The sequence below is a fragment of the Sander lucioperca genome, chromosome 16, assembly GCF_008315115.2.
Source record: "Sander lucioperca isolate FBNREF2018 chromosome 16, SLUC_FBN_1.2, whole genome shotgun sequence".
NCBI classification, from domain to species: domain Eukaryota; kingdom Metazoa; phylum Chordata; class Actinopteri; order Perciformes; family Percidae; genus Sander; species Sander lucioperca.
Window position 1 is genome coordinate 9,570,804 of NC_050188.1, and position 16,386 is coordinate 9,587,189.

Genomic DNA, 16,386 nt, shown 5'->3' on the forward strand with positions numbered 1-16,386 from the left:
AGGCCCCTGTCCGACAGACTTTCAACTCACACCTCCGGCGGAGCTTTTCGTGCATCCCTGGAGGCTGGGGGCATTGAACCCGAGTGGACAATGTTCAAAGTTTCCATTGCTGAAGCTGCGGCGGGGAGCTGTGGTCTTAGGGTCTTAGGTGCCTCAAGGGGCGGTAACCCACGAACACCGTGGTGGACACCGGTGGTCAGGGAAGCCATCCGACTGAAGAAGGAGTCTTTCTGGGATATGTTATCCCAGAGGACTCCGGAGGCAGTTGCAAGGTACCGAAGGGCTGCAGCCTCTGCCATGAAAGAGGCAAAGCAGCGGGTGTGGGAAAAGTTCGGAGAAGACATGGAGAAGGACTTTCGGTCGGCACCAAGGTGCTTCTGGAAAACCGTTCGCCACCTCAGGAGGGGAAAGCGGTGAACCATCCAAGCTGTGTACAGTAAGGATGGGATGCTGTTGACCTCAACTGAGGAGGTAATAGGGCGGTGGAAGGAGCACTTTGAGGAACTCCTAAATCCGACTAATACGCCCTCTATGGTAGAGGCAGAGCTGGAGGATGATGGGGGATTGTCGTCAATTTCCCTGGTGGAAGTTGCTGAGGTAGTTAAACAACTCCACAGTGGCAAAGCCCCAGGGATTGATGAGATCCGTCCAGAAATGCTTAAAGCTCTGGGTGTGGAGGGGTTGTCTTGGTTGACACGCCTCTTCAACATTGCGTGGAAGTCGGGGACGGTGCCTAAGGAGTGGCAGACCGGGGTGGTGGTTCCCCTTTTCAAAAAGGGGGACCAGAGGGTGTGTGCCAATTACAGGGGTATCACACTTCTCAGCCTCCCCGGTAAAGTCTACTCCAAGGTGCTGGAAAGGAGGGTTCGGTCGATAGTCGAACCTCAGGTTGAAGAGGAACAATGCGGATTCCGTCCTGGTCGTGGAACAACGGACCAGATCTTTACTCTCGCAAGGATCCTGGAGGGAGCCTGGGAGTATGCCCAACCGGTCTACATGTGCTTTGTGGATCTGGAGAAGGCGTATGACCGGGTCCCCCGGGAGATACTGTGGGAGGTGCTGCGGGAGTATGGGGTGAGGGGGTCCCTTCTCAGGGCCATCCAATCTCTGTACGACCAAAGCGAGAGCTGTGTCCGGGTTCTCGGCAGTAAGTCGGACTCGTTTCAGGTGAGAGTTGGCCTCCACCAGGGCTGCGCTTTGTCACCAATCCTGTTTGTAGTATTTATGGACAGGATATCGAGGCGTAGTCGGGGTGGAGAGGGGTTGCAGTTTGGTGAGCTGGGGATCTCATCGCTGCTTTTTGCGGATGATGTGGTCCTGATGGCATCGTCGGCCTGTGACCTTCAGCACTCACTGAAATCAGTTCGCAGCCGAGTGTGAAGCGGCTGGGATGAGGATCAGCACCTCTAAATCTGAGGCCATGGTTCTCAGCAGGAAACCGATGGGGTGCCTTCTCCAGGTAGGGAATGAGTCTTTACCCCAAATGAAGGAGTTCAAGTACCTTGGGGTATTGTTCGCGAGTGAGGGGACAATGGAGCGGGAGATTGGTCGGAGAATCGGCGCAGCGGGTGCGGTATTACACTCAATGTATCGCACCGTTGTGACGAAAAGAGAGCTGAGCCAGAAGGCAAAGCTCTCAATCTACCGGTCAGTTTTCGTTCCTACCCTCACCTATGGTCATGAATGCTGGGTCATGACCGAAAGAACGAGATCCAGGGTACAAGCGGCCGAAATGGGTTTCCTCAGGAGGGTGGCTGGCGTCTCCCTTAGAGATAGGGTGAGAAGCTCAGTCATCCGTGAGGAGCTCGGAGTAGAGCCGCTGCTCCTTCGCGTCGAAAGGAGCCAGTTGAGGTGGTTCGGGCATCTGGTAAGGATGCCCCCTGGGCGCCTCCCTAGGGAGGTGTTCCAGGCACGTCCAGCTGGGAGGAGGCCTCGGGGAAGACCCAGGACTAGGTGGAGGGATTATATCTCCAACCTGGCCTGGGAACGCCTCGGGATCCCCCAGTCGGAGCTGGTTAATGTGGCTCGGGAAAGGGAAGTTTGGGGTCCCCTACTGGAGCTGCTACCCCCGCGACCCGTTACCGGATAAGCGGAAGAAGATGGATGGATGGATGGATGGATGAACATCAGCATGTTGTCACTGTGAGCATCCAAATACTGTAAAAAAAGAAAAACCTTGGAAAAAGATGGTAGAAAGAAGGAAGGAAGTAAGGCAAGAATAGGTCGAAATAGTACCAAAAACTTCAAAAACAGTGACATAACTTTGAAAAAAGCGAGACACTTAAAAAGTAAAAAGTAGGAGGACAGTAGAAGGAAGGAAGGCAAGAATAGGTCCAAAGAAGGCGACACAAATGTCACATTTTGGTAGGAAAAAAAAAGTCTACATAAAGAGGAACAATGTTCTGGACAACAACCTTGTAACTATTAATGTAAAAACTACCTTAAAACTAGCTACTGAAATACTGGCCCGCTGTAGGGTGTCCGGTAAGAACTGGAACCAGATGTCTGACTTGAGATCCAGGAAGATTTAGTTATCGTTTGAACATGAAGTTAAGTTGGATGTGGTTCTGGAATATAAGCAAAATAATAATGCACTTTAATAAGCATCTGACTTACTATGAACATTATCTCCAAATTAAATGTTATAGCCACCAGCATATAACAAGAAGCAACACTAAGAATCACATAAACTTCTCAGAAACAATCAACAAAAACGTAACATATTGCTCAGTAACACAAATCTATTACAGCACACATATCCGTACATGGTGCAAACAGTGTAATACACCTTTAATAACCGAGCACGTGGCTCCACAGCGCTAGTCCGTTTACTGTTGATTGCACGTTACTAGCAAATTGCCCTAACACAATGCGAGTATCAACAAGTAATATTAGACAATCTGCACATCTATCAGCTATGCAATGAGAAACACAGCAAGAGCAATACCATCAAGGCGATAATATACCTCTCTCCAAGTAAACGTCACGTCGTAACACGGACAAAACTCATCCACATCACTACTACAACACTTATTGAAATATGAATAAACGTAGCTTCAACATTTACACAGATAATGAGGCAGTAAAACCCAGGACAGTTTAGCAAGCCACGGGACAGTTCAAACTTACGTTCTGGGCTACACACATCACTCAACAAGTCCGAAAACTGAAAGAAAAGATAAAGAAAAGTCCGTTTCACAGCCGCTGCGGTCTGTGCCCTTCTCCTGCCTGAGCGCGAGTGATTGGCAGGAGATCAAAGCGATGACTCTCGTCACTGATTGGTCGATTATCTCAGGAGCGAGAGCAAGTGTTACTATGGCCAGTCCTCCAACGTACCCCTAGGGGGACACGTACCCCCATTTGAGAAACACTGCTATAGAGAGTCATGATCAACTCGTTGAAGTGATTGGCCAGGGGTTGGTTGTGTCCAGTCTGCTCTGCTGTTTCTGCTATGGTCACATGGGAGTAACAGAGGCATTAGTGAAAAGAAAGGGTACAGCAGACGGCTATGTATTTCAGTTAACATCAACTACTATAGATGTAATCACACATCTGCAGCAGCAGAGGGCAGTGTTTCTATATTGTAGCTCCTTTCTATTTATTGTATGTGTTATTTTCCTCTCTATGTTCTGTAGATGTTTGATGAGACTGGTGGATGACTTCATCCTGATCACCCCCAGCACAACGCTTTCTCAAGTATGACACACACCAAGTTCTCCACTCATATTACTGCTCATGTGACACAAGAATTATCAGCCAACATTCATCTTTTCTCTCACATTGCATTCTGTTTTTCTTTGGCTCTCTTTTTTTTTTAGACCAGAGGTGTTGTCAGTTATATACATTTAGTTTAAGCATCTGTAATGCTAAATGAAGATAATAACAATTAATAATCTATATTTTTAGAGCACATTTCAAATCCAAGTTCTGAAGAGCTTCAAAGACGAAGCAAGTTAAAATCAACAAATTGTAAAATCAGGTTACAAAAATGTATATGGTTTTATAATAAGATGTATAAAACCAATTCCAGAAATAAAGAAATAAAGAAACAATGTCAAATATTTTAACACTGCAATAATAGTATGCATTAGGAAAAGATTTTACTTCTTAAAATTTAAAATAGAAAGTGTATATTTTGCTTTGAGGCCATCAGCAGTCAACAAGCAAAAACAGCCGAAGCAGAGGTTATTGGATGGGTGGGTGCACCTTTCACACCTACCCCCGTTTCTGAACATGACGTCAGCAGGGCTTTCAAGCATGTGAACACCAAGAAAGCAGCAGGACCAGACAGTATCAGTGGGCGGTTCCTCAGAGTATGCGCTGACTAAGTAGCACCGGTGTTCACAATGATACTCGACCTTTAACTGGCTCAGTCTGTCATACCTACAGTATGTACTTCAAGAAGTCCATCATCGGTCCTGTCCCCAAGAAAACAAGACCAGCCTGCCTGGATGACCACCGCCCAGTGGCACTCACCGCTGTAGTGATGAAATGCTTTGAACGGCTGTTCAAGGATTACATCTACTCCTCATTATTCAGCACAGTGGACCCACTACAGTTTGCCTACCGTCCTAAACGATCAGTGGGAGATGCTGTGGTGAAACACCATGTTGTGGTATGATGAGACAAAGGGAAAGCAAAGACAACATCAGGTCATTCTTAGGTCACAGGTCAGTGGGCGAGAATATTCGGCCAGTCTCTAATAACCAAACCTCTTCATGTGTAAAAATATATGTGACTCTACAGATTCGGGGAATCTAGGCAGCTGTTTGATAGGGGGGTGTTTTGTCTCCTTTTGGAGTTTGGTGAAAACTAGGCTTTAGTTAGGCCATCTGTGTTTTAGGCGCCCGCAATATCTTTGTTTCGTTGAAGGTTCAGCTACACGTAACGCCTCCAGCATGAGTTTAAATACACCTTCAGGAAGACAGGAACTTCAGAGAGTTGGGACGGCGTGACACGATAACATATCGTGGTTAAACTGTACTGCCTGCCTACATTTTCTCCTCAATTGAGAGTCAATTTAATGCTTCTGTGTGACTAATCAAAGTCTCATCAAATCAAAGTGTGGACATCACCAAGTTTGGACAAGGAAGAAGGCGAGAAAGGACGACAGGAAGTCATTATGCCTGTCCTAGATGCAAGCCCCATTGCTCCTCCTGCCCTGTTGGACATTATCAGCTGTAGCGGCAAAGCTGGCTTTAAGACCCGACCAATGTCCTCCACCCTAAGTAACAGCTTCTCACCTCAGGCAGGCAGTCCCCCAGTGCAGGCTCAACCTTTTAAAAAACTTGTTTGCCCCCTGTCCATCAAAGTCCTAAATGACAAACCAGCCAGAGCCCTACCCCTGAAATGCTGCTTTTATCTGTACACATTTACATTTTATAATTTATGATTCTACGTTGATGAGGCTGCTAACCCTTACTGCACATATTATGTACACTATTGACGACTTTTATGATAAGTCGTACAGCGGGCAGTGTGCTATTTGTTAGCTGGTGGCAGTCTGTGCATGTACTATGAATGTGTCCTTAAGGACTGGTGACAGTCTGTGTACTGTATGTATGTATGCACTATGTTATGTTGTATTTCCTAAACAGCAGATACTGTATGCGTCCAAGACAAATTTCCTTCAGAACAATAAAAGCTTATGTTATTCATCATTAATGAGCCACACATGCATAAAATTGGCATAGCCATGGCACTGCACTGTGTAATCATAAACACAGCCTCACTAAGTGTTTGTTTCAAGCCAGGCCATTACGCACCTGCAGAAAAGTAGCGCCCTTGGTCTCCTTGAGAAATAAACTCCATAAATGAACAACATGAAAACATCATCATTATACCTGTGCCAGAAGGCCAATCCCTTTAAATGTGGACTTTGTGAGAGGTGTACCCAACCAAATAAAATGTAGGTGGAACACAATCTTACATGCACACAAGTCAGTATACTGCCACATTTTATTAGATTTTACAAGTGCAGGAAATGGTTCAGGTGGATGAATTTTACAGTTTACCATCAAAAAGTTAAAAAAAAAGCACCTTTTTGTGCTCTGCTGTCATCCTCTTCACAGGGAAGTGCAGTCTAGAGCGGCGTCTGTGGGATCTGAGGCTGGCCAGGGTTCAACAGGACCCCAGAGGACTTTTTGGCCATCCAGATGTAGACTGTAGTAGACTACCAGCCAGCCCCAATTACAGCTCCTATCACAACCATGAAACCCTCAACAGCTCAAAGGTATAATTAGGGGTCCAAGCCCGAGTCTGTAAGAACGGGCAATAGCAAAGCTATGCCGTTCATACAGCAGGGCTGTAGAACCCTATTGTTTTTCTACTGATTTTTCCTCTTCATTATTATTCTTCTCCGCCTAAAACTCCGACTACAGCCTAAACCGTACATGGTGGGGGGTTGCTGTTTTCAGGACTGGTCCGAAACTCCGCAAGGACCTCAGGCGCAAAAATTGACCCACTTCCACCACTAGGTGGCGCTATAGCAGAAAAAACGCGTTTGGCCCTATAACTCCCACACCGTACACCTCACATTTAAAAACCATATATCCACGTGTTCCCTGGATCCAACTGAATCACGTGATATAGGCCACGCCCATTTCCGCCTAGACTTTTATGCGTGAAAAATCGCGATTTATCAAAAACCTACTTTTTCGAACTCCTCCTAGACCGTGCGACCGATCTGCACGAAACTTGGACCGTAGCATCTCCAGACCGACCTGACAAAAAGTTAATGAAAAGAATTTTTATAGGATAAAAATTGCGCATATTACGCACAAACAAATTTGTGTAGCTAACTATGAAAACACCGACTTTGCCATATCTCAGCCAAAATACATGCTATCAACGCCAAACTTTAGATTCTTGTTTGACATGACCCTCTGGAGGTCCCCCACGCGTTTTACGAAAATTGGTCACTAGGGGGCGCTACAAGTACAAAAAGTTTATATCTCATGAACGGCTCATTTGATTTTTACAAAATTTGATGGGTACCATCTAGGGACACTCCTGAGGCCATGTCTAGAGTTGCGTACTGAGGGGTCAAAGTGGGCGTGGCCAATGGGACCCAAGTCTAGATTCACCACTTACACTAATGTGAACAACTTTAAATTTACAGGGTAGATAGACAATGGGTCATGGACCACACCTACCAAAAATTACACATGTGGACCACTAGGTGGCGCTATAATGGTTTTTTGCCTTTAACTCCCACATTACACATCCCACATTAGAAACCCATACATCCACGTGTTCGTTGAATCAAGCTGAATCACATGATATAGGCCACGCCCATTTTTGCTTAAAATCTTTTTCGCAATATCGCACAATGCGCAAAACCAACTTTTTCAAACTCGTCCTAGGCCGTGCGACGGATCAGCTCGAAACCTGGTAGGTAGCATCTCCAGATGGACTTGACCAAAAGTTACTCAAGAAATTTTGCTACGTTAAAGTATGCGCATTTGACGACCAAACACATTTTCATAGCTAGCTAGCACAAACATATCATATCATATCTCGGCCAAATTAAATGTTATCAGCAAGGAACTCGGAATCATTGTTCATCATGCCACTATCATGCTCTGTACCAAATTTGGCAAAGATCGGCCTTTAGGGGGCGCTATAAGCAACGTTTATTTGTTTTGGCCAATAACTCAATGCATTTAAATGGGAAATTTGCATATGCGATATCTCTGTCACGGTAAAAGCAATCACCACGAAACGTCTGGTGCTGGTTTGGCATGCCGCTCTGAGGCTCTGTACCAAATTTGGCGAAGATTGGCCATTAGGGGACGCAATAATCAACGTAGACGAGTTTTGGCCCTTTTACTCAATGTTAATGGGATATTTGCAATGGAAATGTACCACAGACCTTGCAGCTCACACTTGTCAATATTTACTGATGTTTGCCTCTTACCGTTAGGTTTTGGTTTTTACTTTTGTGTGCTCCTTTGGTTTTTTACAATAAACAAACTTCTTAACCCACCTGACAAAGTTTCTACTACCTTCACAGTGGACAAATGCAACTCTTTTTTCTCACTTTTTCAATCCAAAATCTACACCATTCATAGGCGGCGATACCGTGCAATTAAACATTGCAGTTGGTGCTAAGTGGAGCATCTGTCATAGTTTGATTGGTTATGTAGGTGGCATTGATGCTTAATTTCCCACGAAGCACCCACGGAGGAAAACATAAATCGGCGCCTATGACGCCATTTGCAACAACTTGACCACCTCCCCTGCTCCTTCAACCACCACACCTGCCTCCCCCCTCCACCCTCTCGGTCACTCTCATTTCTCTCTGCTGTACCCTGCGGTCAGGGGGGTTAAGAAGTTTGTTTATTGTAGAGAATACTTAAAGGTAGTCCGTATAAGCGTGGAGGTGAACTGTTGACCGCTACGTTTCCAACGGCGACGTACCGCAGGCGTCGCGCCTCTCGATATTTCGCGACGTTTGCCTCCCCGCCGCCCGGCTTCGGGTTCCGCTTACGCGCGCTCGGGGGCAACTGGCGTGGGTGGCTTGGGCCCCGTCATAACTGCTTGCAGTTCTAGTTATTTTTGCTTTTCTCATCCTCAGGGTTAAAATCAGTGGATCATTTGGATCTGATCTTCTGTGTGTGCCACGTATCAATTACAGTGTCGGGAAAGACTCCTTAGAGAGAGAAAAACAGTCCTTTGCCATCTGATATAAAACACTTAAGTGATAAACTACAGTCATAAACACGCCTTAAACAACAACCACCATATCAGTAAGGATGGATAACTGAAATTCATCCAGCTACTGTACTAGACCCCGCCTCATCCCATAGCTGTTTGTCTGGACTTTGATTCACACTAGTTTTCCACGTAGAAGACATGCCATCATTTGTAAGATCATTTGTCTGTAAATAAGTTCACAGAAATATTGTCAGCCACCACATGAATAAGTCAAATGATGACTTTCATTTAGTTTTTACACTGACAATCTTTTGGAAAGCTCACAGAAATCAAATGGTTTTCGATGAACAGTAGTAAGCTTAAGATCTCATTAAAAGATTCATCGTGACATTTAAAATGAGTGTTAAGACTACATTTATGTTCAAATTGAAGGTTTTGTAAATGTGTTATCAAAGTCGGCTGTGTTAGATTGAATGGTTTTTCCATCATCTACACTACACAATGGGCAAAAGGAAAGAATTCCAATGTTTAATAAATAGTAGTAAGTCAGCTGTCTGGTGAATTAAGATGAAATTTCACAGAAGCACTGGTAAAGATCAGGATGTCCCTTTCTGTTCAGTAACTTTGTTACTTGCAACATTTTCTTAAGCTCTCTGGTTCTGCTGTTCCCGTGTTTCAACCTCAAAGCCGTCGTTGCAGTAGGGATTTAGGTCGGTGCGAGCAGAGGACTTCTTGATTCTACAGCAGATCAGTTTGTAGAGAGCCACCAGAGGGATGGAGATCACAGGTAGTACACAGAGGAGGATGATTATGGCAAACACCCAGTCTGGATAGGGCTTCTATTCAGTTTGGGGGAATAGTTCCTGAAGAAAAAGACAAAGAAGTATAAAATATAAATTTGAGAAATTTGCTTTATTCCCTCTTTAAAATGGAGACCACTATCATTCAGTATCTGTGTGCTAAACATAAAGCCACAGCCAGCAAGCGATTAGATTAGCTTAGCTTAGCTTAGTCTCGCATTGCCAGACCTATCTCCACAGGGCTGTGGAGTAAGGTTTGACTACACCACAGATGCATTCTGGATAGAAGAAAAAAACACTCTGGGTTGTTTAATATTTTTTTTTAAACCAATCACATTCGTCTTGGGTGGCGCTAAGCTCCGGAGAAAAGCGACATTGGCTCTGCAAAATGGTCTCGGGAAGGAACTTGTTTTTTGTGGAACATTTGCACTCCGCAAAAGAAAACTAAGTTAACCGTTCACCCAATACAGTACCATGATGTATATAAATTAGCTGGATAAATGGTTATGGTTATTTGCTCTTACTAGTGTATCACCGTGTGTACTTTGTCCATAGCAATCCCCACCAGCCGGTCACAAAGCGTCTTAATTAGATAGTATGTGCCGTAAACATATTCTTTAAAACTCGTAATCATTCCCCGAAAGAACAAAGCAGGCCTGCCTTGTTGCGTGATCCAAATCGTCTTTAAAACTTGGCATTTTCAGCGTGAAGCTTGCTAGCTCGAAGTTTGTCGTTGTCTACCGATGCGAGGGATTTTGAGAACGGCAACACACAGAGAGCAGGAGCGGATGGACATCCGGTGGGTGAGATGTCCAGGCAATTATCCTGGAAATGTACCCTTGTTGACCCAGTCTAAGCTTAGTTTAACTTTAAAGTCACTTTGGACTCAGTTCTACTAAATTCTCAACATCTCCATGTCAGTACCCTTGACTTGCTTACATAGGCTGGGTTCCATGTGGGATAAGATGGGGTTGTCTGTGCCTGGACGACCACGTAGGCAATCAACACCACCAGGAGCATTAAAGGACTGATCACCATCCAGCATGCCTTCCAGAAGATGTTAGGCCTATTCCCAGTCATGAAATAGATGTCTTCACTGAAACTGTCAGAAGTTATGGGAACAAGAGAAAAAGGTTAACACATTGGGATCTAAATTGTCTTAAGCTCATTGGACCATACAGAATATTAAAGAACAGATGAACAAGTTACTTTTTCATTCCACGGACATAAATGACTCAGTAATCTCAAAGAATGCAATGATGAGCAGAGGTACAGAGCCCACGTAGCTGTTGAAGACCTCCACCCAGTAGTTCCCAGAACCCAGGGTGAAGATGAGAGCCGTCAAGAAGGCTACCGCAGATGATCGCTAAGGAAGTGAGAAAAAAAGCTCAAGGGGGAGTTCAAAGGGGAAAACATGTATCCCTCATAACTTTTAGAACAACTTAAGCTGATTTGCAGGCACCTGTTACGAGTTCTTTTGGGATCCACTTAGGCACTAGTTTGAGGTCGTTGATGGGCGTGAGGACTCCCTCTATGTTGCCAAACATGGAGGAGAGACCCAAGCTGAAGAGCATGACGAAGAACAGTATGGCCCATATCTGCGAGCCTGGCATCTCTATCACTGCTTCTGTGAACACAATAAAAGCCAGGCCGGTACCTGATGCGCTCTGTGGGAGAGAGGCAAGAAAGTAATGAGGAAGCATGAACTGACTGTACATATTTGAACGGTACATGATGTACTGTACTAGAAAGAAAAGGGAGGCGAGAGCAGAAAAACAACCAGGATTTAAGGGGAGACGGAAATTTGAAAAATGAGACAGAAAATAGGCAAAAAGGCAAAAATAATACAATGTACAAGATTGGATGTGTTTTCAAAGTTACAATACCTGGTCAAGGAAGGTTTGCAGGTCACAGTGCGTCAGGTCCAGACTGGCCACCTCACCTGGAGATGTTTGATTTAAATACTTGAGCCAGTGATCATAGTTCTCCACAGTTATGTTCTGTTCTGAAAACTCAAAGTAGTTGGTAAGAGCCAAGATGTTTCTGCAGATGAAATATAAAAAGAATCGGCCTCATTAGTATCAAAAAGAAAGACAAAAGAAGCTTTAGAATTACATAAAGTATGTGTGCATACATACCCCTTAATACAGGAGTTGTAGGCGGTGGTGGCTTTAAATCCCAGGAGGGCGAAGATGGGAATGGAGGCGTAGAGAGATGTGGCACTATTTATTACTCCTACTAGAACAGCATCCCTCTCACAGTTGTTTCTAATGGGCACAGAACAGAAAAAAGACATAATCTCAATTTTATTGATGGTGTTAAGGGGCCCTGTGGTCTATAGCACATGTTCTAAAGTGCACTGGGCAAGTGCATTTAGGGCTTTTCCAATGAAATGTTTGCTAGTTAGGTTTCCCGCAGCACTTTGCAGCTCGGGCGGCCCGCCTAAGCTGGGGAACCCAACCGCCTTAACTAACACATTTTCTGCGGGAAACCCTGAATGGCACATAATCTGGGCGCAAAGTAATGCGCAAAGGGGTTTAATTTAGTCTCTTAATCATAGGTGTGTTTTGGGTGAGTGGCAACCCCCCATTCCCTTTTAAAAGCCAGGTGCGCATTGCTATTTAAATGGTGGATTCAACCAATCTAGTGAGTGGTTTTCTGCTGAGGAAACGTATCTGCTCTACGCAAAGTGAAAGCGCAAATGCAAGTGTACCCATTGCAAAACCCTATGACGGTGCATCCTACTATCTGAATAATGCAGCCTTTAAATAGCAGGAAAATACTGCGCCCTTGACTTTAGGCCAGTTTTGTATCAATGGCGCAATCACTTTCTGCTGCCTCAAGATAGCAATGTGCCAACAATGTACCTGACCTGACCACACCTCATGGTCGGTCTGAAACTAGCAATGAAAGTTGTGCTTGCTGCGCTGTGCGCCGCTTTGTGCCAGGTCTTAATGTAGAGCCCAAGGAGTTTTAGTGCTTACCTCTCTTCGTTGTAGCTGGAGAAAGCTATGAGACCTCCAAAGGCTACAGAGAGAGAGAAGAAGATCTGGGTGGAAGCGTCCAGCCACACCTGAGGGTTCTTCAGTATCTCCCACTACAAGCGTGCGTAAACACAGCACATCAGGTCATTGTGTCTAGCATACAATCTTACATAAACCTGTATTGGCAACAAGTGACCAAACTCACATCAGGAGTGAAGAGGTACACCAGTCCATCAGTTGCTCCAGGCAGAGTGAGGGCACGGATCAGGAAAATAGTCAGCACCAGGTAAGGGAATGTGGCTGTCACATACACAGCCTGAAACATGCAAACATATGATATAGCATTATTTATTAACTCTTTCTTTCTACATCTTACTGTAGGGATGTATGGTACAGTGGTTGATTTTGAAATAGCACATTCTATTTTTTCCACCAGATAAACAGACCTTTCCCACGGACTCGATGCCTTTGATGAAGCAGATGTAGACCACACACCAGGCACTGGCCAGACAGATGACCAACCACCACTGCAGGGAGCCGCTGGTCTCGATGTCAGGTGTGATGTTCAGGGTCTCCCGGTACCAAAAGTAGTTCACTGGAGTGCTCTTCTCACACTCCACATTATAGCCTATTTGGATGCAGACACAAGCGAGAACGTGGCATCTATGAAATTCTATAGGGGCTTAATCTGAACCAGGGGTCACCAACCTTTTAGAAACTGAGAGCTACTTCATGGGTACTGAGTCATACGAAGGGCTACCAGTTTGATACACTCTTCTGAAATGACAAATTTGCTCAGTTTGCCTTTAGTTATATATGATTATTAATGATTAGTGATAGTCATCTATGTGAAGACACTGATCACGTTAATGATTTCTCATTATCAATAATTATCAACAATGATTTAACAAGGTGGGAAACAGATATCAATATTCAATTTTCATTTTTAGAACAGGCCTGAGGGCTACTCATGTGGTCCTTGGGGGCTACCTGGTGCCCGCGGGCACTGTGTTGGTGACCCCTGATCTGAACGTTATTATGTTGTTGTTGTTTTTTTTGATTAAACATGCATCAGCTTTTGTAACGGAGTTCATCTATGTTTAGAGTAAACCTGTATCCCATCAAGAGATGTGTTCCTGCATAGTTTTATTTAAAATGTGGAAAATGTATAGTAGTTATTATGATTACTGAAAACAAATGAGACCATGATGATTTTTACTCTTTGTCTGTGACTCATTCAACTATCTTTCACTGAGCAAAAGCATGCTCTTTATATGTTGTGGTGCAGAATTCCTTTGTGTCATAAAACAATACAAATCCAATAGTTTTCCTATAAAATCTGACCTGGATTGCCACGTAGAGCCTGAATGTTAAGAGTCCTCTTGCATCTCGCAACTTTATTATAATTATGCTAGGTTCTCAAACCGATTGATACAGTTGAATTGTACATACACTGGTATAGGCAATACTTCTGTCAGTGTGGCAGTAGCAATCGCAGTGTGTGACAAAGGTATAGAGCAGAAGCTGGTGGGGTTTCTTGTTACCTGTGAGGTTATCATTGAGTGGACACTGGCTCCAAGGCAGGGGGTTTTGGAAAGAGTGAAATAAATACCACAGCACCCAGGCCAGGATGGTGTTGTAGAAAATGCCTACCAGGAATGACACCAACATGGAGGTAATTCCTACACACAGGAAATAAAGGACATTTCCAATACCACAAAGAGTTTCAGCTCTTGAAATAAAGAAGAATCTGACAAATAAAAATCCTAATAAATGTTACTAATAATTCTAGGTCACCCACCGACTCCACCCAGTAGTGGTGAGATGGAGTTCCAGACACCGATGCTGCCCATGCGGAGCCTCTGTCCTATAGCCAGCTCCAGGTAGAGCAGGGGGAGGCCCTCAAACACCAGCGCTATCAGGTAGGGGATGAGGAATGCACCTGAAGACATGAAGTTAACATTTACCTCACAGTTAAACATCAGCTAGATTAGTCCTCAGACCTTAGTATTCATCAACATACTTTGCAGAGAACATTTAAAATAAATCATAAGTGGCTGTTTGAACCATGTTAGTGAAACAAATAACTACTGTTTATTACCTTAATCAAGCAATAATAAGGGAGGTTTTAGGCTATGCTAAGCAATACTAAAAGACCTCAAGAAATTGAAATACATTAAACACTAACTGATCACTGGAATTTATTGGGGTTTTCCAAGTGGCCAAAAACACAGTCAGGCTACTAAAATGTTTTTAGAAAACTGTATTAAAACCACCACTGTTTTAAAATAACACCTCTAAAGTTACTTAAGAAGAAGGTGTCTAATTGATCATTAAGCCAAGGTCATATAGAGGCTCAGCTGAGCGCCTGTGGGAAGCAGGAATCTCAGAGTCAATATGTAAAGGTGATAGACTCTATGCACATTTACAGGATTGGCTGTTTACTCAACTAAATTCTGACCATTAAGGATTCTGTGGGTTTGGGACTCAAGAGATCTCACCTCGAAGTATGTGGAAATCAGTACAGGAATTGGGGCAGCTGAGCGAAAACAATCCCTGATGTTTACCATGATCAATCAAACACAGATAAGGCTCACCATTTTGACAATGACTGGCCTTGTCCATTTGTTAATGACTAATTATACTGAGGCAAAAAGAGAATCTAAAGGGGTGCTGCAGTTCAATTCACTATCTCATGATTGGATGAAATAGTCTGAAAAATAAAAGAAATGCAGTGGAAAAAAACAGCATAAGTAATAAAACTTATAAATCTTTAACAGCAGACTTAATTAAACTGTGTTGTGATGTGCAATTGTGCGAATATAAGCTAGCTCAGCAGTTCATATGTTTTGCTTCATATAATAGCGTCTTACCTCCTCCATAGATTTGGCACAGGTAAGGAAAACGCCAGACGTTTCCAAGTCCCACTGCAAAGCCAATACATGTTAACAGGTACTGAACCTTGTTGTCCCATTTGGGTCTCTCCTCCACCCCGGAGTCTTTCGTTTTGGCCATCCTCAGCTGGAAAAAAGGCTTAGCACAATTCCAGCTCTGTTACAAGGATACAACTCTCCTAATCGTTAACGTGTACACTTCAACCGGGTAGTATTTATTTTTAATTGGTCCAGAATTCTCCACCTGACCTCAGCTCAGTGTATGTGAAAATAAATACTGAGTACTTGAGTGGTGTAGTCCAAGTGATGTCCAGAGCTCCTCTCGTCCTCTTTTTTTAACTCTCTTTAGTGGGCTGTCCTTTAATGCCCTATCAGGTGCAGATTTGAGGATTACAGATTTTATTGTTTTTTTTTTATGAAGAAATCAGGCTGCCAGGAAGGAAGAAAAACATTGTTTGTTTGTTTTTTTAAACGGGAGTGAGCTAAACCTCAGATTAATGGATAACCTGGTTATGCTGTTTCAATGATATACTGACGTTAAGTGCACCGTTCGGATGCGGTCAATAACAAGACACCATGACAGTATCACAACCTGCCTGTATCTTTACCTCATACAGCAAAGTTTATACATTTAAATTAAACAGGGAGTGTTTCAGAAGGAGTGAATGCACACAGGTGACAGACGAAAGAGAAATGTGTCTAAAATAAAAATTTAAAGCAATAAAAATGCAGGAAAAATGGAAACGGTAATCACAATTTAATGGACTTTATGAGCATACCTGAGATCAGTATGTTACAGTAGTCAAGTCTGCTTTTTTAAGAGGAGAAAACAAGCACTGACCTTGTGGTGCTGTGGCAGAATGTTTTTTTTGTTGTATTCTTATCTGCAGCTGTTAAAATAGTATTAATAATAAATCATGTCTTTCATGTCTTTATTTTCCTGTGACTGTGAGCTCAGCTTTAATCTGTTCTCCCACAAACCGATAGCCAACCTGGATGTGTTTTACGCTGGTTCGGTTAAAATATACGTACTGGAATTAGGACACCGAA

At 43.7% G+C, this 16,386-nt stretch overlaps 1 protein-coding gene across 2 annotated transcripts; it reads right to left on the reverse strand.

The window, feature by feature from the left end:
* Positions 1-9,128: 9,128 nt before the first annotated feature.
* LOC116067020 (inactive sodium-dependent neutral amino acid transporter B(0)AT3-like) lies at positions 9,129-16,128 on the reverse strand. 2 transcript variants are annotated; one of them, XM_031323298.2, is made up of 11 exons: positions 15,316-16,128; positions 14,244-14,384; positions 13,987-14,124; positions 12,889-13,070; positions 12,648-12,758; positions 12,443-12,555; positions 11,597-11,725; positions 10,921-11,501; positions 10,668-10,824; positions 10,398-10,560; positions 9,129-9,521 (listed from the first exon to the last, which is right to left on the reverse strand). In XM_031323298.2, the coding sequence occupies exons 1-8, from the start codon at positions 15,455-15,457 to the stop codon at positions 11,336-11,338; spliced, it is 1,122 nt and encodes a 373-aa protein (XP_031179158.2). In that variant the 5' UTR covers positions 15,458-16,128; the 3' UTR covers positions 9,129-9,521; positions 10,398-10,560; positions 10,668-10,824; positions 10,921-11,335. The 2 variants fall into 2 exon arrangements, with proteins under 2 accessions (XP_031179158.2, XP_035849195.1); XM_035993302.1 differs by lacking the exon at positions 10,668-10,824.
* Positions 16,129-16,386: the final 258 nt, after the last annotated feature.